Genomic DNA, 22,432 nt, shown 5'->3' on the forward strand with positions numbered 1-22,432 from the left:
TTGAATGTAGCCACAGTCCACGCACAGTTTTCTGGTTCAATTTTCTGTAAGGTGGAGAATGTCAACGATCTTGCATTCCATCGGCTCGTGCCATTTGCCCGCACACCACAGGCACTCAATTGTTTTGAAGTCAAAAAATGCAACAATGCAAAATCAACAAACTTTGTTGAACGGCTTACGCGCGCGCCCAAAATATGGGGACCAAAGTGCAACATTTTTGTTCGCAAGTCAAATCGGTGCCGTAAGCAGTATTCAATTATAAAACCCGATGGAATCGACGGACTCAATCATCAGTCTACTACTACACAGTGTCAGTGCAGTTACCAAGTATCTCTTCAACATCGTCGGAAGGCATCCCTCCAGCTCTACCGGAACCATGAACAAGTTCATCATCTTGGCTCTCTTCGCCGTGGCCGCCGCCAGCGCCATGCCAAACTACCCAGCCCCGAAGCCAGCTTACCACGCACCGGCCCCAGCTCACCACGCTCCCGCCCCGGCTCATCATGCTCCAGCACCAGCCTACGGACACCACGCTCATCACGCCCCGGCACCAGTGGTCCACACCTACCCAGTGCACGCCCCACACGCCAAGTGCGGAGCTAACCTGCTGGTCGGATGCGCCCCCAGCGTAGCCCATGTGCCATGCGTCCCCGTTAAGCACGGACACGGATACGGACACGCTCCAGCTCCTCACTACCGCGCTCCGGAATCCGACTCGTTCGATCAGTTCGAGGAATAAGCGGACCATCATCGACTGGACAACAGAGGCCCCCAAGAGAGGCCTGAGACGAATATACTCGATTGAATGAAAAGTGCTGGAATGGTGTTGATGTACAATTACTTGAAGTAAGACGTATTTAGTTCGACAAAGGAATAAAAAAATAATTTATTGAAATGAATTTTTTGTGATTGTTGGTTTGCTTTACGGATGAGTTGAGAAAGTTTTGATTGTTATCCGTTGTTCACTTCTGCTGGTCTGCTTGGTGTTGGTTAAGGTTGAATGATTCTTCATTGATACCAGCGTCATCATTGAAAATTCAAAAGCAGTTTTCTCGTTCAAAACTGAAAATTTCGCTTTGAAAATGTATTCACTGTACTGCATTCTCCCTTTGCAATGCAGTGAATACATTTTCACTGCGAATTTTTCAGTTTTAGACGAGAAAACTGCTTTGGAATTTTCAATGATGATAATTATTATCAATGACGAATCCTTCAACCTTAACTGCATTCTGGAATCCACTATCCTCTACAAGCGTATTCGAGAACTATTGTCATGATTTTTTTCCTCAATGGACTTTCAAAAGATAAATATTGATTTCGAAGATGCATGACTGAGAGGAATATTGGACTATTGAGCACCCACCATGGTATACCAAACTAGCTTTTTTCAATCTTATCAAATTTTCATATGACTCTATCCAAAAATTGCAATGAGTTACTTTGATATAGTATAGTTTGATATGATGATACTATATAAAAAATTTGCCATATATTTCCTAGAGCAGCTTGCTAGAATTTCGATAACTTAGTTTTCTACAAATTCCTCTAGAAATTATGCCATAAAACTTCTCCAGGCAATTTCTCTGGACATTCAATTCATTCCATCAAAAATTGTTGTTATTCGTGGGGGCATTATTTCTGAAACGTTAGGCCTCTGGAAGGCTTTTCTTTAATGAAATCCGAATTTGAAAAATTTCTGCAAGGTGAACGTACGATAGATTTCCTAAATCCAGAAATATTAAACTGTTGGAATAATTTTTACAGTTCTAGTTGAACTGTTCTGACGTTATGTGATTCAAACTCCTTAAGAATTATGTTTCATATTGCGGAGTCCGTCCAGAAAAAAAAATGTTGGTATTTTTGGTAACATTCACTTACATATTTTTTGTAGCAGTCCAGAAAAACTTTCTTCGAAATACCACTAGGAATGAATATATTGGCAAATTCCCTGAAAAAATTTTGTCTGATACTCTGAAAAAATGTTGAACAGCCATAAATAAAAGTTGAAGTACATAATTCAATCCTTTGGAGGCAATTTATCTCTGGTTTAAATTTTAAAAGAAAGTGGAAAACAAATACATTTGCAAATATTACTATGCACATTCTTGGAAAAAGTTGTAGATAAATCAATTTTGAGCAAGTTTTTATTTGCTTTGGCTGATTTAGAGATATTTTTCTGAATAAGCTTAGGGTGGTTTAAGAAAACCCGATTTTCTGGCTGTAACTTATCCAGTTCCAATTTCTCACCAAAGTTGCCCAAGAAACACTCGTAGAACATTTGTTAAGGTTCCGGGTTATTTGGCCGAACGCTATTTGGCCGAATGCTGTTTGGCCAAAAAGGAATAATGAATTCAAGTGATCATGCCACATCCTTCATATATCAATATAATGTGAAAGAACAGTCAATGATTCAAAGAAGAAAAAAATTCTGACAAAAATTATTCGAAGTTTCAAAGCTAACTATTCCATGAATGGTATGTTATCCAGAGTTTGCCCACGCCTTCAAATACTTTTGATCATAATTCGGCCAAATGGCGTTCAGCCAAACGACCCTTTTGGCCAAATGGCCGGACACCATTTGATAATATGTTATTCCGTGTGAGGAGACGGTCTATTTTGGTTCAATAGTTACAGGCGTTTTTCTTCAAAAATCATATTTTTAATATATGCATAGGAACAATGGAAATTCGCGATTTCGCGGAAGCCGCGAAATCCGCGAAATTAGACTATGACCACGAAATTTGAGAAATTGCGCGAATTTCCGCGAAATTTGGTAAAATTGTAAAAATACCCTGCAAATTTTGATCAATTATAAATATTTTAGCATAAATTGACTGATAACTGTAGACAGTGTAAAGTTAGTTACGAGTTTATGACATATTAGACAGTATGCTTGGTTATACTTTTTATCAAATTTGTTGCTTTTTTGGGGGAATTTATGATTTGGACATGCAAATTTGGAGTTTTTTTTTTCAACAAAACGGCCAAAAATATGAGACCGCGAAATTGCCGCGAAATGCACAATAGTAGTCCGCGAAATTTAAGAAATTTTGCCGCGAATTTCCATTGTCCCTATATGCAGATTGAAGCCTCTCTAAATCAAATTTTATTTAACAGACAATATTGCGAGTTGGGGCATAAAACATAAAAAAATATCTTTTACCAGCTTTCAAAAGATAAAATACCGTTATAAAATATCAAAAAATTAATGGAGAATAATAAAGACAATCACACCGTCTTCGGCCAGTAGTGGCCGCACAGACTGAACATAACTAACATTAAACAACGGACAACACATATAACACCCAGTGGCCCAGTGGAGAATTTTCCGTTTGACGAAAAGTTTTCCCTTACTGGAGAGGAAATCGAACCAACACTCCGAAACACCTAAACGACTGACGCCGCTAACCGCTCGGCCACGAAGCCCATATATATCTGTAACTCAAGAAAAAAAAGTTAAACAGTGAATTTTTTTCTACAAATTCTTCAATATCTTGTGAACGGAATACAGAGAGCATTTTCCGCACACGAAAATGTGTGTTTTTAAAAGCTCTGTGTGGGAAAATACTCCGAATTGGGTCAGAACTGTTCTATTGCTATATCTTTTATATTTAAAACTAGCTGTCCCGGAAAACGTCGTCATAGTATTAAGTCTATGGTCGTACTGCCTGCCTACTATGTTTTTACATACAATTCTCAAGAGAAATGGCTCGCAAAATAGAATTTCAAACTTTCTCGTTTCCGGTGCGTTTCCGGTCGATTTTCGCATTTTTTTTTTCGAACGAATACGTCGGAGCCCTGCACAAACGAAACACAGAAAGAATGGTGTAGATCCGTTGACACGTTCCCGAGCCTATTCGTAACATACAAACACCATTTCATTTTTATTTATATAAACTTCTCGTCAAAGTCGTTTAAGAACTACTTTTGGAGCTTTCAAAAACGCATCTTGAGTTACAGAAATAAAACCTCTTGAATTAAGTGTGCAAAAGTGAAGACGACATTCGTGCATTATGAGTGATGATAACGCTATCCACTTATCCGCGAGCGATAATGGCGGCGGCGGGCAAAACCGATCGGTTCGGATTTTGACGTTTCTTGGGGGAAAGTCAAAACAGTTTCATTCTCCTCCTCACCCCTTCGCCCACTGTTCGGTGGCGCCAACCGATTGTCATCCCCAAGAAACGTCAAAATGCGAATCGGTTAGTAGTGCCCGCCGCCGCCATTACCGCTCGCGGATAAGTGGATATGGCATGAAATGATACATTATGATCATGATGATTAAAGGTGTGTACAATTGTCATATAATATAGCATCTTATGCGACCTAATGCCGTTCGAAAACAAATACAGTTCTTATCACCCAGTGTCTCTCTGGCTAGCACCATTCATTGTTGTTTATCAGAGCCACAAAATAAACGTGATGACTTTGTAACCAAATGATGGCTGTCCACTTTCTTGTAGCTTTTTGGCAAAATATCCGCAGTCAAACAGTAGCTCTTTCATCGTTAATACACATCAAATCGCATTATGTCAACGTAAATGATTACTTAAGCGAGTTTGTATGAACACTATAATAAGTTAATTTTACATTTATACGATTTCATTCGAACACCAATGCGAGTTGAACTGGCATAATATGAAAAGTACCAAGTGAAATCGTATAATCATCAAATTACGAAGTTATGAGAATCCATTTGACATCACTTTGTGAGTTTGCTCGCATGATTGTACGAACACGTTGAGTCCATCGAAAAAAATATGAGAATAACATTTACAACGGTGCAGCCAAAGCTTATAAAAGTGGATTAGTATTCTTATACGACTTTACCAGATACATCGCAATAAGTTCAAAAAATAACATTCGCTCCGCCCAATAGGATCTTAAAATAGTACTTTACACGTAGTACAGCGTGTATTCTTATATGACTCTCGGTTGTTTAAATGTACGTTCCCGTAGGAACTTGAACTGTATCTCTTTGCACAATTTGCTTAACCGGCTAGGTGTAAGATAGTCGGATATATCTCGTTAATACAGATAAAAAAAAATAAAAAATAGTCGGATATCACACTTAGCCAATGGTCTTTAGAAATAGCCAAACTATTCGATACTTTACTTAATGGGAATACTTCACACTTCAACACTCGGTCGGTCGCTGATTATGAATGGCTCCCTTATTCAACTGTATGTACGCACTTCGATGATATGTCTTTTTGCTATAGGGTGTAAGACCCTACAGTAGGCAAAATTTTCCTCATGCAGTGTTCCCAAAAAGCAAAGCAAAACATCATTAATAAAGCTTTGATTTCAGCAAAACGCTTGTCCAGATATCTCCATTCACCTCTGTCAAAATATCTCCATCGAGCTGTCAAAGCTCCAACAGCTAGTGTTCTTATGCAATTCCACCTATCAGAAAAGTATTGCAACAATATTTTTTTTCTGAACAAGACAAACAAGACATGACAAAGTGCTTTGGTCACGTGTAAAGCAAGGCAAATTAAAAGCTGTTATTGATGCATTGTAGTTTATTTTGAAACGACGATACATTAAAATGTCCACCGCAAATTAGAAATGGATAAACTTTAAACAAGTAAAACATTTTAGAGACATGGGGGGATTAATCATGTTTACCTTTTTCAAACAGCGGCGTGATTGACGGTGGTGATGGCATGAAAATTAAACATTCGTGCGTGTTTTCAAACCGAGCGTCGAAAGTGTGTTGTTGTGCGTTAGCTAGCTTGAAAAATAAAACCATTCCTATTCGCAGCCCCCAGATAATTAGAAGTAATCATTAGTAATCCGATGTAATCAATGGTAATCAAATGTAATCAACTACTACCATAGGTACTACTGTAGGTAATCAACGATATAACCGAAAAAAGTAATCATGAGTAATTAGTTGTAATCATATGATAATCAAAGGTAATCTGAGTAATCAGTAGTAATCTTGAGTAATCAATAGTAATCTTGGAAATCAATAAGTAATCATAAGTAATCAAAGTAATCACATGTAATCATGGTAATCAGAAGTAATCAGATGTATTCAATGGTACACAGTTGTAATCATGGTTATCAATGATAATCAGATGTAATCAACTAGGTAATCAACGGTATTCAAATAATGTAGTCATGAGTAATTGGCTGTTATCATTCGATAATCATAAGTAACCTGAGTAATGAAATCTCATTCTTTCAAAATTTTAACTGTACTAATTGTGGTGGACTTCATTAAGCGGCAAAACCTTCACAGCATAAGCCAATGTAAAACAGTGGAACCCAAAGCAATAACCAACAAAAACGTTACTGTACAGAACAGTTAATTCAAATACCCGATACCACACAAACTTTTCTCAACATCCCAAAAATAAAATGCATCAACAACTAAAAATTAGTTTCAATAAATTAGATTTATTCCTCTGTCAAATTAAATACATCTTTTCTTCAGGTATTTTTGTACGTTAACACCATTGCAACACTTTCCGTTCATTAGAGTATGTTCACTTCAGGCAACTTTTTCCACCGCATCAGTCCAGCCAACGATCCGCTTATTCCTCGAACTGATCGAACGAGTCGGATTCCGGTGCCCGGTAGTGGGGAGCGGGAGCGTGTCCGTATCCGTGTCCATGTCCGTGCACTGGGACGCATGGCACGTGAGCTACGCTAGGGGCGCATCCGACCAACAGGTTGGCTCCGCACTTGGCGTGTGGGGCGTGCACTGGGTAGGTGTGGACCACTGGAGCCGGGGCGTGATGAGCGTGGTGTCCGTAAGCTGGCGCTGGTGCATGATGAGCCGGAGCGGGAGCGTGGTGGGCTGGGGCCGGTGCGTGGTAAGCTGGCTTCGGGGCTGGGTAGTTTGGCATGGCGCTGGCGGCGGCCACGGCGAAGAGAGCCAAGATGATGACCTTGTTCATGGTTCCGGTAGAGCTGGAGGGATTCCTTCCGACGATGTTGAAGAGATACTTGGTAACTGCACTGACACTGTGTAGTAGTAGACTGATGATTGAGTCCGTCAATTCCATCGGGTTTTATAATTGAATACTGCTTACGGCACCGATTTGACTTGCGAACAAAAATGTTGTACTTTGGTCCCCTTATTTTGGGCCCGCGTGCGAAGACAGTTTGCAGCAACGAAAACTGTCGTTTTTGCAGTGTTGCATTTTTCGGTTCGAAAACAAATCGGAAACGTGTCTTTTGGAACGAGGTGATACGGAGAGCATTTAAACCACCAGCTTGAGGGTTCAATGAATTACCTGGGTGGATTAGCATTGGAGTTTTCACGAAATTGAACCATTCCAGGAATATTTTTCAAATCTTAAAAATACTCATGATGTTTCAGACAGTTTGAAAAAGTGCACTTCACTTGAAATAGGGTAAATTATAGGGCCGATGCGGTAAACGCACAAGTATTCAGCAAGACCATACTGAGGGTTACGGATCTGAATACCGGTTGGTCCAGAAAGTAAGGAAAAACCTGAATATTTCAAAAAACTTCATGTAGAAATGTCAGACAACTTAGTTTAGCAAATGTTTTTCACTTCTGATCACAATAATTGTCTCATTTTGTCCAATATCCCCTATAAATTGAGAATATTTGAATATTTCAGATAAATTTCGGCAAACAACCATGCAAAGTTGTTCAGAAGTCCTGCTACTTAAGGCGAAACTGGAAGCAAATCCTCACTTTTTGGTTTTTGATTTTTTATTAAATAACGAAGCAATATTTTTAAAATCGGTTTTCGTGCACATGTAGAGTATGGATCAGGGTAACTTCTGATTTTTTTACGCGGTAGAAAATGTTTTTCGTTTTTGCAGAAACCATTTTTGAACAAAATTTCACTAAAAAATGGTTTCTGCAAAAACGAAAAACATTTTCTACCGCGTAAAAAATTCAGAAGATACCCTGATCTATACCCTACATGTGCACGAAAACCGATTTTAAAAATATTGCTTCGTTATTTAATAAAAAATCAAAAACCAAAAAAATGAGAAAATGCTTCCAGTTTCGCCTTAATGGTAAACCTCCAAACGGATCATTTCTAGTTCGTCACATTTGGAGATGATGTCTCATTTTGTACAATATCCCCTATAAATTCGTTAACTTACTCTTAGAATTGCAAATACATACATTTTTAAGCCTCATTAAGACTATCCCCACCAGTGCGTAGTAAGTCGGTGAGTAGTAGAGGTGTGCAAATCGGTTTTATTTCTGATACCCACCCGTTTTCGCACCGTGCGTTCACATCATCGTTGGTAAAATATTACCTTATCTCCCCACCGGTGGTTGGTAGTAGTACTTCATATAGTAAACAAAATACAGAGAAGCCAATAAATGACAACATCATTTTTTGTTTCTCAAGTTATCATATTCGATTGCACGAAAGGTTCTGAAAGATGATAATTAATTTCTCAAGTGTTTTGTTCAAGTTTTTAGATCCTTGGAGAAATTTTGAGAATAATCCCTGAACAAATTCTTTGAAGAATCTCTGATAGAATTCCTGCAGGGATCCTTGTTGGAATCCCTGATGGAACACCTGGAAGAATCCATGATAGAACTCATTGAAGGAACTTCTAGAGAAATCCTTGAATGAACTCATTGATGAATCCATGAAACAACTTCAGGAGAAATCCCTGAATGCATTTCTGAAGATATCTCTGAAGCAGCTACCGGGGGTATTCCAGAAGCATTTCCCAGGGCAAACCCGGAAGAAATTTCCGGGAAATCCCAGAAGGAATTCCCGGGAGAAAATGCCGGAGAAAATTCCGGAAGGACTTGCCGGGGCTATCCCAAAAGACATTCACGAGGCAATCCCGGAAGGAATTCCCGGGAGAATCCCGAAATGAATTTCCGGGGGAATCTCGGAAGGAATTCCCGGGGGAATCTCGGAAGGCATTCCCGGGGGAATCTCGGAAGGAATTCCCGGGGGAATCTCGGAAGGAATTCCCGGGGGAATCTCGGAAGGAATTCCCGGGGGAATCTCGGAAGGAATTCCCGGGGGAATCTCGGAAGGAATTCCCGGGGGAATCTCGGAAGGAATTCCCGGGGGAATCTCGGAAGGAATTCCCGGGGGAATCTCGGAAGGAATTCCCGGGGGAATCTCGGAAGGAATTCCCGGGGGAATCTCGGAAGGAATTCCCGGGAGAATCTCGGAAGGAATTCCCGGGGGAATCTCAGAAGGAATTCCCGGGGGAATCTCGGAAGGAATTCCCGGGGGAATCTCGGAAGGAATTCCCGGGGGAATCTCGGAAGGAATTCCCGGGGGAATCTCGGAAGGAATTCCCGGGGGAATCTCGGAAGGAATTCCCGGGGGAATCTCGGAAGGAATTCCCGGGGGAATCTCGGAAGGAATTCCCGGGGGAATCTCGGAAGGAATTCCCGGGGGAATCTCGGAAGGAATTCCCGGGGGAATCTCGGAAGGAATTCCCGGGAGAATCTCGGAAGGAATTCCCGGGGGAATCTCGGAAGGAATTCCCGGGGGAATCTCGGAAGGAATTCCCGGGGGAATCTCGGAAGGAATTCCCGGGGGAATCTCGGAAGGAATTCCCGGGGGAATCTCGGAAGGAATTCCCGGGGGAATCTCGGAAGGAATTCCCGGGGGAATCTCGGAAGGAATTCCCGGGGGAATCTCGGAAGGAATTCCCGGGGGAATCTCGGAAGGATTTCCCGGGGGAATCTCGGAAGGATATCCCGGGGGAATCTCGGAAGGATTTCCCGGGGGAATCTCGGAAGGAATTCCCGGGGGAATCTCGGAAGGAATTCCCGGGGGAATCTCGGAAGGAATTCCCGGGGGAATCTCGGAAGGAATTCCCGGGGGAATCTCGGAAGGAATTCCCGGGGGAATCTCGGAAGGAATTCCCGGGGGAATCTCGGAAGGAATTCCCGGGGGAATCTCGGAAGGAATTCCCGGGGGAATCTCGGAAGGAATTCCCGGGGGAATCTCGGAAGGAATTCCCGGGGGAATCTCGGAAGGAATTCCCGGGGGAATCTCGGAAGGAATTCCCGGGGGAATCTCGGAAGGAATTCCCGGGGGAATCTCGGAAGGAATTCCCGGGGGAATCTCGGAAGGAATTCCCGGGGGAATCTCGGAAGGAATTCCCGGGGGAATCTCGGAAGGAATTCCCGGGGGAATCTCGGAAGGAATTCCCGGGGGAATCTCGGAAGGAATTCCAGGGGGAATCTCGGAAGGAATTCCCGGGGGAATCTCGGAAGGAATTCCCGGGGGAATCTCGGAAGGAATTCCCGGGGGAATCTCGGAAGGAATTCCCGGGGGAATCTCGGAAGGAATTCCCGGGGGAATCTCGGAAGGAATTCCCGGGGGAATCTCGGAAGGAATTCCCGGGGGAATCTCGGAAGGAATTCCCGGGGGAATCTCGGAAGGAATTCCCGGGGGAATCTCGGAAGGAATTCCCGGGGGAATCTCGGAAGGAATTCCCGGGGGAATCTCGGAAGGAATTCCCGGGGGAATCTCGGAAGGAATTCCCGGGGGAATCTCGGAAGGAATTCCCGGGGGAATCTCGGAAGGAATTCCCGGGAGAATCTCGGAAGGAATTCCCGGGGGAATCTCGGAAGGAATTCCCGGGGGAATCTCGGAAGGAATTCCCGGGGGAATCTCGGAAGGAATTCCCGGGGGAATCTCGGAAGGAATTCCCGGGGGAATCTCGGAAGGAATTCCCGGGGGAATCTCGGAAGGAATTCCCGGGGGAATCTCGGAAGGAATTCCCGGGGGAATCTCGGAAGGAATTCCCGGGGGAATCTCGGAAGGAATTCCCGGGGGAATCTCGGAAGGAATTCCCGGGGAATCTCGGAAGGAATTCCCGGGGGAATCTCGGAAGGAATTCCCGGGGGAATCTCGGAAGGAATTCCCGGGGGAATCTCGGAAGGAATTCCCGGGGGAATCTCGGAAGGAATTTCCGGGAGAATCTCGGAAGGAATTCCCGGGGGAATCTCGGAAGGAATTCCCGGGGGAATCTCGGAAGGAATTCCCGGGGGAATCTCGGAAGGAATTCCCGGGGGAATCTCGGAAGGAATTCCCGGGGGAATCTCGGAAGGAATTCCCGGGGGAATCTCGGAAGGATTTCCCGGGGGAATCTCGGAAGGAATTCCCGGGGGAATCTCGGAAGGAATTCCCGGGGGAATCTCGGAAGGAATTCCCAGGGAATCTCGGAAGGAATTCCCAGAGAATCTCGGAAGGAATTCCCAGAGAATCTCGGAAGGAATTCCCGGGGGAATCCCGGTAGGTATGTATGTATGTAGGTAGCCACCATCCTAGCTTGAGTCTTGCTCTGCATGCAGTTCCACTCAACAGTAAAGATCAATTTCATTACCACCCTGACTTCAACATACCGCTGTATGAAGGGCCAAAAGGGGGTGTGGCGGACCCGTAAGTAGAGACACTTACGCGAAATCCGCGGGTTTAAGAGAATCTCCTTCCAGCAATATGATCCAAAAGGGTGAATAATGAAATTTACATTACTTGTCAAGCTTTCTACGGGATGGTTTGTCACAAGAAGGGCGCGTCAAATCCATTGCAACTGTTGGGATAGAAGAACCCATCTACAAGGATGTTATAGTTACTTCTCACCACACTCCGGCTGGCAATCCACTCCGTCGTACAGTTACAACTTCAATGATGCACCCTCCCAACCCCATATAGTTACATGATTATATAATAATTTGCATATAATATTAAGGAAATTTATGATGAAATGTAATATAGTCAATAAATATAATAATAAATAATTAAAAATAATAATAAATATAATAATGAAATGTAATGTAATGTAGCGAAATGAAATAAGATATCAATTGTAGATGAAGTAAATGGTTTTTTTTCGGTGACGAAGCCTTTTACGTGCTAGATGATAGGGTAGAACATTATTATAGCATCAAAATGTAAACACGATGAATTATATATACTCAATCACTGCATAAAGGGCCAAAAGGGGGTGTAATGGACCCGTAAGTGGAGGAACTTACGCAAAATCCGCGGATTTATAAGAATGTCTTCCAACAGTATAATCCAACCGGGTGAATAATGAGATTCACATCACTTTTCAATCTTCCTACGGGATGGTTTGTCACAAGAAGGGCGCGTCAAATCCATTGCAAACCATCTACACGGATGTTACAGTTACTTCTTACCACACTTCGGTAGGCAACCACTCCATGGTACAGTTACAACTTCAATATTGCCCTCCCAACCTCATTTAGTTATATAGTCAAAAGTATAATTTATTATGATGAAATATAATATTGAAATATGGCATAGTCAATACAGTAACGAAATATAGTGCCATGAAATTTAATGTAGCGGACTGAAATAAAGTATCAATTTGTATATAATTTGAATTAGTATTATTTGTTGACGAGTCCTCTTATGACCTAGATGGTATGGTAGAGAATTGTTACATTAATAAAATGTCAACGCAATAGCTAATATATAATCAATATTAAAATATAATTTAACATTCTTCCTGCATTAGTTGATGCTCACCCCGCTGACGTAGTGCCCGTTTAAGGATCATAATGACCCAAATGCACGACTAGGTTAAAAGAATGAAGTTTTTTTTTTAAAAAAAAAAAAAAAAAGGTAATAAAATAAACATTAGTTATTTGAATTCAGCATATCGCTGAATAGAGGTCCAAACAGGGGGTGTGGCTGGTCCGTTAGTATAGGCGGCCGTCATTAACCAGTCATTTAACGACCTAAATGGTAGGGAAAACATTATAATAATATTGTCAACGAAAGATAATATATAGGCAAAAAGGGAATATTCATAATGCAATGGAATATATTATAGTATAATCAAAGGTAATATTTATTTCATTTCGTCAACCGACGTAGACTAGTACATTATACATATACATATTTTTTTCTTATTTCTTAATATTATAATTATGAAAAACATTGAAAAATATATAAAAAAAATGAATTAAATTATGTAGAGTTTTGTTTTTTTTTAAGTGTTCCTATTTCTAATGGTACGAAAATATGTTTTTAAATTTTGCCTGGACATGGTAAAGTCAATCGTTTCGCAATGTTTATTATAAGCAACCATCATGCGATTTATAGGCCCAAATTTGGCGTAGTTTGTTCGGTGGTGGTTACTTGCGAAAGTATTTCGGTTTTCTAATTGCCGAGAGGGTATATAAAAATTTAGTTTTGATAAGATTTCAGGCGAGTCTATACGATGCGAAACGATATCGTTTACGAATGAAATCATTGCGATTTCACGCCGCTCTTGCAGAGTTTGTATGTCAATAAGCATGCAGCGTGCTTTGTAAGACGGAAGTGGAAATGATGTCCAGCCTAATTTACGAAGAGCAAACAGTAGAAATTGTTTTTGCACTGATTCTAATCTTTCTTCGTGCGTGGTTGAAAAAGGAGACCATACAGTGCTGCAGTATTCTAAAATAGATCTAACATAGGCAATATAAAGTGTTTTAATTGTATATGGGTCATGAAAGTTATAGCAGAAGCGCTTAATGAACCCTAGCATATTATTAGCCCTGTGAATGATTGTGTTGTAGTGGTCAACGAATGTAAGTTTACAATCTAAGATTACTCCTAAATCCCTAACCCTTTCACATTTTTCCACATTCTTATTTCCTAATGCAATTGAGACATTCGGTGTTGTTCTTTTTCTGCTAAATGATATCAAATTGCATTTTTTAACATTCAGTTCTAATAGGCTTTTGTTGCACCATGTGTAGAATATTTCTATTTCATTGCGGAATACATTGATGTCTTCATCATTTCTTATTTCCAAAAAGAGCTTCATGTCGTCGGCATAAATTAACACTTTTAATTTCTTGAGAATGAAGGAAATATCGTTTACATAAATGATAAAAAGAAGAGGTCCCAAATGAGAACCTTGTGGTACACCGGAAGTGACTTGAATTGGTTTTGATTTGTATCCATCAAATTTAATTATTTGTTGGCGGTCACTCAGGTATGATTCAAGCCATTTCAGGTGACCTGGTTCAATTCCAATTTTCTGCAATTTGAAAAGCAGCATTGGTATGTCGATGCGATCAAATGCCTTACTAAAGTCCGTATAAAGAGCTTCCACGTGATTTCCATTATCCATTGCATTCAGTACATAGTCAACAAATTGAAGCAAATTTGTTGAAGTTGATCGGCCTTTAAAAAAGCCATGCTGCATGTTAGTTATTCTGTTTTTGATTTGTAGAAATAACTTTTTGTTGACAATTGCCTCAAATAGTTTTGGAATGCAAGAGATAATGGCTATGCCGCGATAATTACGTACGTCTGATTTACGACCAGATTTAAAAATAGGCACTAAAAAAGAGGTTTTCCATACTTTTGGGAAGTTTGCAGTATCGAGTGATATTTTAAAAAGCCAAAATAAAGGAGCAGTGAGCTCCTTAGCTAAATTTTTCAGAAATATTGGAGGAATTTTGTCAGGACCATGTCCTTTAGAGGCGTCCAAGTTTAAAAGTGCTTCAAAAATTTCATTTGGTTGAATTTGATTCACACCAACATTCCTAATAAAATCTGGGTAGAAAGCAAAGTAATCGCGGTCACGATCTTCTTCAGAAAAAGTTGTATAGATTTCCTGGAAAAAATCCGCAAATAGATTGCAATTCTTTTCCGGGTTGTCTCCAATTTTTTCGTCAAGATGCATAATGGATGGAAAATTGACAGATTTTAATTTGCTTTTTACGTAATTAAAGAAATTCTTTGGGCAGGACTTTATTTCGAGTTCAGTTCTCGTATTATATTCTTCAAATGCATTATTAATTTCAAAATTTAATTGGTCGCATATGTTCAAATATTTAGCTAAATTTTCATCAGTTTCATATTTTTTGTAAATTTTGTGTGCTTTTTGTTTGCGATTTTTCAGATTTTTGATTTGTTGATTATACCATATTGGATATTTTGAATTTATATGACGACGTTTCGTTTTTATTGGAGTTTCTTGCCCAATAATTTCATTTAAAATTCTGTAGAATTCTTCTACGGCAGATTCGGCATTTCCTTCATTCTTAAGAATAGCTTGCCAATCTACACTACTTAATTTACATTTTATGTTTTCGTACTTCGCTAATTTGTATTCAAACACTTCCTCATATTCGCAGTCGTTGGGGATTTTGTGCTCATGTATGAACAAAGAATATTCGATTGCTGTGTGGAAAGCTTCATAAATACATAATGATATAAATTATAATATAATGTGAAATGATATTTTGAACATATGTCATTTGACGACGAATAGCATTATTACTGTTGTCCTTGAAGTATTGTAGTACATAGTAGCCCTTGATAATGTATAATAAAAATATGTGAAATAATAATCAACCTATTTATCTGCATATTAATTTGTATCCTTGTTATTATGTACAACAGTACAATGGAGTAAGACCTGTGAGATAAAAAGAATTTGTTTCCAGTTTGATATGATCAACAGGGTTAATTATTAAATCAGCTGTACTCGTTAAACATTCCTTGGCATGGTTTGTTAGAAAAGAGGTCAATTCCATGTCAACAAGTGTAAAATTAGCATCAGTTAAAAAACACAGAAATTAAAACCAAAAAAAAAAACATCTCAGCTGTTCTGCCCTTAATCGTATCCGTCCCATGAAGTTAAAGAAACCAACTAAAAAAATGTTATGCAAATTTTTTAGCTGTCAATCCACTCAACTGTCTTCATATAACTTTAATGCTGCCCTGTTGCACCTTGCTAACTCCTTAAAGTTGTGTGTACAATTAACTGATTATTATGAATATGATTAAATACAATATCAACATACGATATAATCAATCAAACATTATTATGTATGTTAATAAAATGTCAACGCGACTGGTGATTCTCCCGGGGGAATCCCGGTAGGAATTCTAAAAGGAATCCCAGAGGACATTCTTGGAGAAATCCCTGAGGAAATTCCGGGAGGAAACTCTGAGGAAATTCCGGGACGAATCCTTGAGGGAATTCCAGGAGTCCTTCTAGATTCATAGAAGAATCCCTGAGGGAATTCCTTGAGGATTTTCCAAAAAAAAATCCGCGAGGATGCTCCGAAGGAATTCCTGACGAAATTTCTACAAAAATCCTTGAATGACCTTCAGGAGCAATCCCAGACAGAACTTCTGACAGACGGATCTAAACGAACGGATGAAGCCTTCCTGGTGAAAAGACTAGAAAATTTCTGAGGGAACCCCTGAAGGATTCTCGGAAGGCACTCTTTTTGTAATCCAAGACCTCCTAAAAGGTACCTTGAAGAAATTAGTGGAAGAATCTCAAGGAATCTCAAGAAACACCTGGGGAAATTCCTGAAAGAATTGCTGAGTGTCTTTTGGAGAAACACTACTTTGCGGACCAGTGTTGATTGGAATCATGCAGTCAGTAAATTAGCTGACACTTTTATTAATTGAATATCACCTATTTTTTATTCCACTCGGGCTTGAGGATTGCCGAAGACATTTGCACGTGAAAATTTCATATGTTCAAGTATAGAAATTCACCGTTCTTCGGTTCGTTCCGACAATCGAATCTTTCGACACATCTAACCTCGTCCGGCATTAAGCTTTATTTTTTAATATGTGTCCATTTGTGACAAACGCAATGCATGAGAGAACAACAGTATGAAAAATTATCAAAGATAATCTCTTTTTTAAATTTTACTTGTAGAAAGCTGTCTTGTTTTTGTTTGTTATTCAGATTGAAATCATGAAGCAAGTGATATCAACAACGATAGCAACGGTTGGGTCTGGTTGCTAAATATATGAATCCTCTGTTCACCGGGAAGGTAGGTCATTTAGAAACCGATTTGGCAACGGTTGGTGGGGTTCGTGCGTTATGAAGGCGGTTGCCAATTTGGGTTTACTCACGTATTGGTGGGCATCGTCTAAGTGAGATTAACGTGAAAACTCATGTAGCTTCTCACTTTCGTTGTTTCCATCTGTTGCACGTGATTCATGTAACAGTTACATGAGATCAGATCACAGCTTTTTCTGTTTGAGGTACACGAATTCCCGTATGAAAAATTCCGTAAGTGACTGCGCAATATTATGAGCAACAGGCGTCAGATGAAATTTGGCGTCACGAATAGTAGTTTACGCAACAAGGTGCAGAATGACGATTTTTACAGCACGAGTCGTACATTTATCCAACGAGGCTTGCCGAGTTGGATAATTACGCCGAGTGCTGTAAAAATCAAGTTCTGCACCGAGTTGCGTACAACGTTTTTTGCAAGTTCATAAATCACCGCGGTGATTTATGAACTTGCTGTGTGGTTGTGTGGTTTTTAAGATTTCCTTTCTTCTTTTTACAAACAAAAATTACTTTTTGCAATTTCTCATCGTAATAGGCTGTTTTACCTCACGCAAATCTGACAGGAAAAGGCGTACTTTCCCACACTAAATAAACAGTGCTGTAATGGTTCATTACAGCACTGATTTGTGTTGCGTAATGAACCATTACAGCACTGTTTTCAGTTTTGATCAACTTCATGATGGTTTCTGGACGCAGTTTTGAAACATTGTGACAACTGCACGGTATAACCTGCTATGATCAGATATTCTTAAACATGGCTATGAACATCAGTCTCCAGTTAGCCTTGAGGTTAAGGCTATGGATCGCCAATCCGGAGACGGCGGGTTCGATTCCCGTTCCGGTCGGGAAAATTTTCTCGACTCCCTGGGCATAGTGAATCATTGTACTTGCCTCACAATATACAAATTCATGCGATGGCTGGCAAAGAAAGCCCTCCCAAGCAACACACATGTTATATAAAAGTTATGACAGCGCATGTTTTGGTTGTATAGAAGTTTATTTTACGTTATTTCAACACAATGTTAGAATTACGTAAAATAAACTTCTATACAACCAAAACATGCGCTGTCATAACTTTTATATAACATGTGTGTTGCTTGGGAGGGCTTTCTTTGCCAGCCATCGCATGAATTTGTATATTGTGAGGCAAGTACAATGATTCACTATGCCCAGGGAGTCGAGAAAATTTTCCCGACCGGAACGGGAATCGAACCCGCCGTCTCCGGATTGGCGATCCATAGCCTTAACGACGCGTAGTGCGTCATCAGCATCATTGAAATCTCGCTCGAAATTTCAAAGTGATAAAACTCAGTTACCAAAGCGCAAATTCGGATGAAAATGTATCATCCCATATGCTCACTCGTGGTGAGTGTGATGATACTTTTTCTACTGCGTGACTGCAAAATTTCCCGTTTTTTATCACTTCAAAAACGCGAGGCAAACAATCATTGAAAATTAAAAAGTCAATGATTCCTATGGAAATTCTGTGATGCACCAAGTCACCTTAACCTCAAGGCTAACTGGAGACTGATGTTCATAGCCATGTTTAAGAATATCTGATCATAGCAGGTTATACCGTGCAGTTGTCACAATGTTTCAAAACTGCGTCCAGAAACCATCATAAAGTTGATCAAAACTGAAAACAGTGCTGTAATGGTTCATTACGCAACACAAATCAGTGCTGTAATGAACCATTACAGCACTGTTTATTTAGTGTGGGAAAGTACGCCTTTTCCTGTCAGATTTGCGTGAGGTAAAACAGCCTATTACGATGAGAAATTGCAAAAAGTAATTTTTGTTTGTAAAAAGAAGAAAGGAAATCTTAAAAACCACACAACCACACAGCAAGTTCATAAATCACCGCACAGTGGATTTTTTTCTAAGAAAATGTCGTAAAATTGAATATCTCTGGACGCCGCTGGACTATCGTCGATCTTTTTTCGTTAAAATAAAGATTTTTTCATGGGCAATTTGATGGTAGGGTATTCGTTCACAGCACGCGGTTATTTCTTGCAGTTTTGGTCAAATAAAGGTGAATTTACCCTATTTTTAGTGCAATGTAGATATTCATACGTCTATAGCTCTGGATTCCGTTGAGATAAATTTAATCTTTTTTTGTTAAAATGAAGGTATTTTCAGGGGCAGTCTGTTGGTAGGATATTCATTTACAGCCCACTGTTATTTCTTGCAGTTTTGGTCAAATAAAGGTAGTTTTACCCTATTTTTAGTGAAAAATAGATATTCATACGTCTATAGCTCTGGATTCCGTTCAGATAAATTCAATCTTTTTTCGTTAAAATGAAGGTACTTTCATGGGCAGTTCGTTGATAGGATCTTCGTTTACAGCCCGCGATTATTTCTTGCAGTTTGGTCAAATAAAGGTAGTTTTACCCTATTTTTAGTGGAAAATAGATATTCATACGTATATAGCTCTTGATTCCGTTGAGATAAATTCAATCTTTTTTCGATAAAATGAATTTATTCTCAGGGGCAGTCTGTTGATAGGGCATTCGTTCACAGCACGCGATGATTTCTTGCAGTTTTGGTCAAATGAAGGTAGTTTTACCCTATTTTTAGTGGGAAGTAGATATTCATACGTCTATAACTCTGAATTCCAGTGAGATAAATTCAATCTTTTTTCGTTAAAATGAAGGTACTTTCATGGACAGTTCGTTGATAGGATATTCGTTTACAGCCCGCGATTATTTCTTGCAGTTTTGGCCAAGTAAAGGTAATTTGACCTTATTTTTAGTGCAATGATGATATTCATACGTCTATAACTTGGGATTCCGTTGAGATAAATTTAATCTTTTTTCGTTAAAATGAAGGTATTTTCAGGGGGAGTCTGTTGGTAGGATATTCGTTTTCAGTCCGCTATTATTTCTTGCAGTTTTGTTCAAATAAAGGTAGTTTTACCCTATTTTCAGTGGAAAGTAGATATTCATATGGCTATAACTCTGGATTCCGTTGAGATAAATTCAATCTTTTTTCGTTAAAATGAAGGTATTTCCAGAGGCAGTCTGTTGGTAGGATATTCGTTTACAGTACGTGATGATTTCTTGCAGTTTTGGTGAAATAAAGGTAGTTTGACCCTATTTTTAATGCAATGTTGATAGTCATACGTCTATAACTCTGGATTCCATTGAGATAAATTCAATGTTTTTTTTTTGTTTAAATGAAGGTACTTTCATGGCCAGTTCGTTGATAGGATATTAGTTTACAGCCCGCGAATATTTCTTGCAGTTTTGGCCAAGTAAAGGTGATTTGACCCTATTTTTAGTGCAATGTTGATATTCATACGTCTATAACTCTGGATTCCATTGAAATAAATTTAATCTTTTCCGTTAAAATGAAGGTATTTTCAGGGACAGTTTGTGGTTAAGATATTCGTTCACAGCCCGCGATTATTTATTGCAGTTTTGGTCAAATAAAGGTAGTATTAGCCAATTTTTAGTGGAAAGTAGATATCCATATGTCTATAACTCTGGATTTCGTTGAGATAAATTGAATGTTTTTTTTTTTCGTTTAAATGAAGGTATATTCATGGTTAGCCTGTTGATAAGATATTCGTTCATAACCCACGATGCAGTTTTGGTCAAATAAAGGTAATTTTACCCTATTTTTAATGCAATACGATGTTTATACGTCTAAAAATCTGGATATTATTTTGATAAATTAAAGATATTTGCATGGGTAATTTTCATTGGGTAATTTCGCTTAAAACTAGTTCTTTCACTATGTTTTGCAATATTGTTATACTTAAATTTATTAACTCATGTAACCATGTTAGGATAAAATTAACCGAACTAAATTGAAGATACTTTCGTGAAAAATAGAATGTATAAACGCGTGCTATTCCTTAAAAAAATAGATAACAATAATGAACAATTTCGATAAAATCTTGAGTTATGGACGTATGAAAATTTACTTTCCACTTAACATTAAGGTAAATTGACCTTTATATGACTAAAAATGCAAGAAATAATTGCGGGCTGTGAACGAATATCCTACCAACGAACTGCCCATGAAAGTACCTTTATTTTAACGAAAAAACTTCACCTGAAAATACCTTCATTTTAACGAAAATGATTTAATTTATCTCAACGGAATCCAGAGTTATAGACGTATGAATATCAACATTGCACAAAAAATAGGGTAAAATCACCTTTATTTGGCCAAAACTGCAAGAAATAATCGCGGTCTGTGAATGAATATCCTATCAACGAACTGCCCATGAAAGTACCTTCATTTTAACAAAAAAAAAAACATTGAATTTATCTCAACGGAATCCAGAGTGTTAGACGTATGAATATCAACATTGCACTAAAAATAGGGTCAAACTACATTTATTTGACCAAAACTTCAAGAAATCATCGCGTGCTGTAAACGAATATCCTACCAACGAACTGCCCATGAAAGTACCTTCAATTTAACCAAAAAAATTTAAATTTAACTCAACGGAATTCAGAGTTATAAACGTATGAATATCTACTTTCCACCAAAAATAGGGTAAAACTACTCTAAATTGACCAAAACTTCAAGATATAATCGCGTGCTGTGAACGAATAGCCTATCAACAGACTGCCTCTGGAAATACCTTCATTTTAACGAAAAAATATTGAATTTATCTCAACGGAATTCAGAGTTATAGGCGTATGAATATCTACTTTCCACTAAAAATAGGGTAAAACTACCTTTATTTGACCAAAACTGCAAGAAATAATCGCGTGCTGTGAACGAATGTCCTAACAACAGACTGCCCCTGAAAATACCTTCATTTTGCGCTGTCGTAACTCTATTATAACATGTGTGTTGCTTGGGCTTCAATTAATAACTGTGGAAGTGCTCAAAAAACACTAAGTTGAAGCGAGGCAGGCCAAGTCCCAGAGGGGACATCGAGCCATAAAGAAGAAGAAGATGAACATCAGTGAGCAGTTTGATGGTTGGTTTGTTAAAAACTATCCTCAAGCGGTAATTTATGAAATTGCAAAAAACGTTGTACGCAACTCGGTGCAGAACTCGATTTTTACAGCACTCGTCGTAATTATCGGTAAATGTACGACTCGTGCTGAAAAAATCAACTTTTTGCAACTCGTTACATAAATAACTATAATAATGTCTACCCCCTTGTGTTTAACGCATACAAAAGGCAGCGGAAGTCAATGAAGTTACCTCCGACACCAATTTAGTGCTAAATCTACAATGAAATAAGAAGCTCAAGTGTGCTGGTTTTGTTTACGAAGAGATTTGTGCCCTCGAAATCGTGAGTAGGTGTCAAAGTCGGCCATTGTGGCGGATATTCTGAAATTCTAACAAGTTTGTCCTTAAAACTTGATTTTTTTACGTAAAATTGGAGTTAAGGAAGGTTTTTTTTTGGCAGTTTTTACTGAAAACCAAATATTTAGCATCATATTTAGAGATATGGAACTGCGGCTTATTCTTAAAAAGTTGTTGAAACCTGAAATTCGTAAGCTTTTTTGGATTCAAATGACATAACAAGAGAGACCTTTAACCCGGGGAGAATACTTTGACGAAAAGTTCGTTCAGGACAAAGTTGGGAAACAGAAATACAGTCGACTCTCCACATGTCGATGTTCTACATCTCGATATCTCTCCCTATCTCGATGTTTTGGTCGGTCCC

The 22,432-nt window shown here is 39.2% G+C and overlaps 2 protein-coding genes across 2 annotated transcripts; one reads left to right on the forward strand and one right to left on the reverse strand.

Annotated features, from left to right (window-relative positions):
* Positions 1–192: 192 nt before the first annotated feature.
* LOC109407216 (vitelline membrane protein 15a-3) lies at positions 193–866 on the forward strand. The gene has a single exon (XM_019680205.3). It carries the CDS (start codon positions 269–271, stop codon positions 737–739), a length of 471 nt encoding a protein of 156 aa, XP_019535750.2. The 5' UTR covers positions 193–268; the 3' UTR covers positions 740–866.
* Positions 867–6,183: 5,317 nt separating this feature from the next.
* On the reverse strand, positions 6,184–7,122 carry LOC109407215 (vitelline membrane protein 15a-3). The gene has a single exon (XM_019680203.3). The coding sequence runs from the start codon at positions 7,017–7,019 to the stop codon at positions 6,546–6,548; it is 474 nt and encodes a 157-aa protein (XP_019535748.2). The 5' UTR covers positions 7,020–7,122; the 3' UTR covers positions 6,184–6,545.
* Between the last annotated feature and the right edge of the window lie 15,310 nt (positions 7,123–22,432).

The sequence above is a fragment of the Aedes albopictus genome, chromosome 2 (assembly GCF_035046485.1).
Source record: "Aedes albopictus strain Foshan chromosome 2, AalbF5, whole genome shotgun sequence".
Taxonomy (NCBI): Eukaryota; Metazoa; Arthropoda; class Insecta; order Diptera; family Culicidae; genus Aedes; species Aedes albopictus.

What these genes read in the sequence shown, in the direction of transcription:
- LOC109407216 (XM_019680205.3), top strand. Translation starts at nt 269, where the DNA reads ATGGAATCGACGGACTCAATCATCAGTCTACTACTACACAGTGTCAGT.
- LOC109407215 (XM_019680203.3), bottom strand. Translation starts at nt 7,019, where the DNA reads ATGGAATTGACGGACTCAATCATCAGTCTACTACTACACAGTGTCAGT.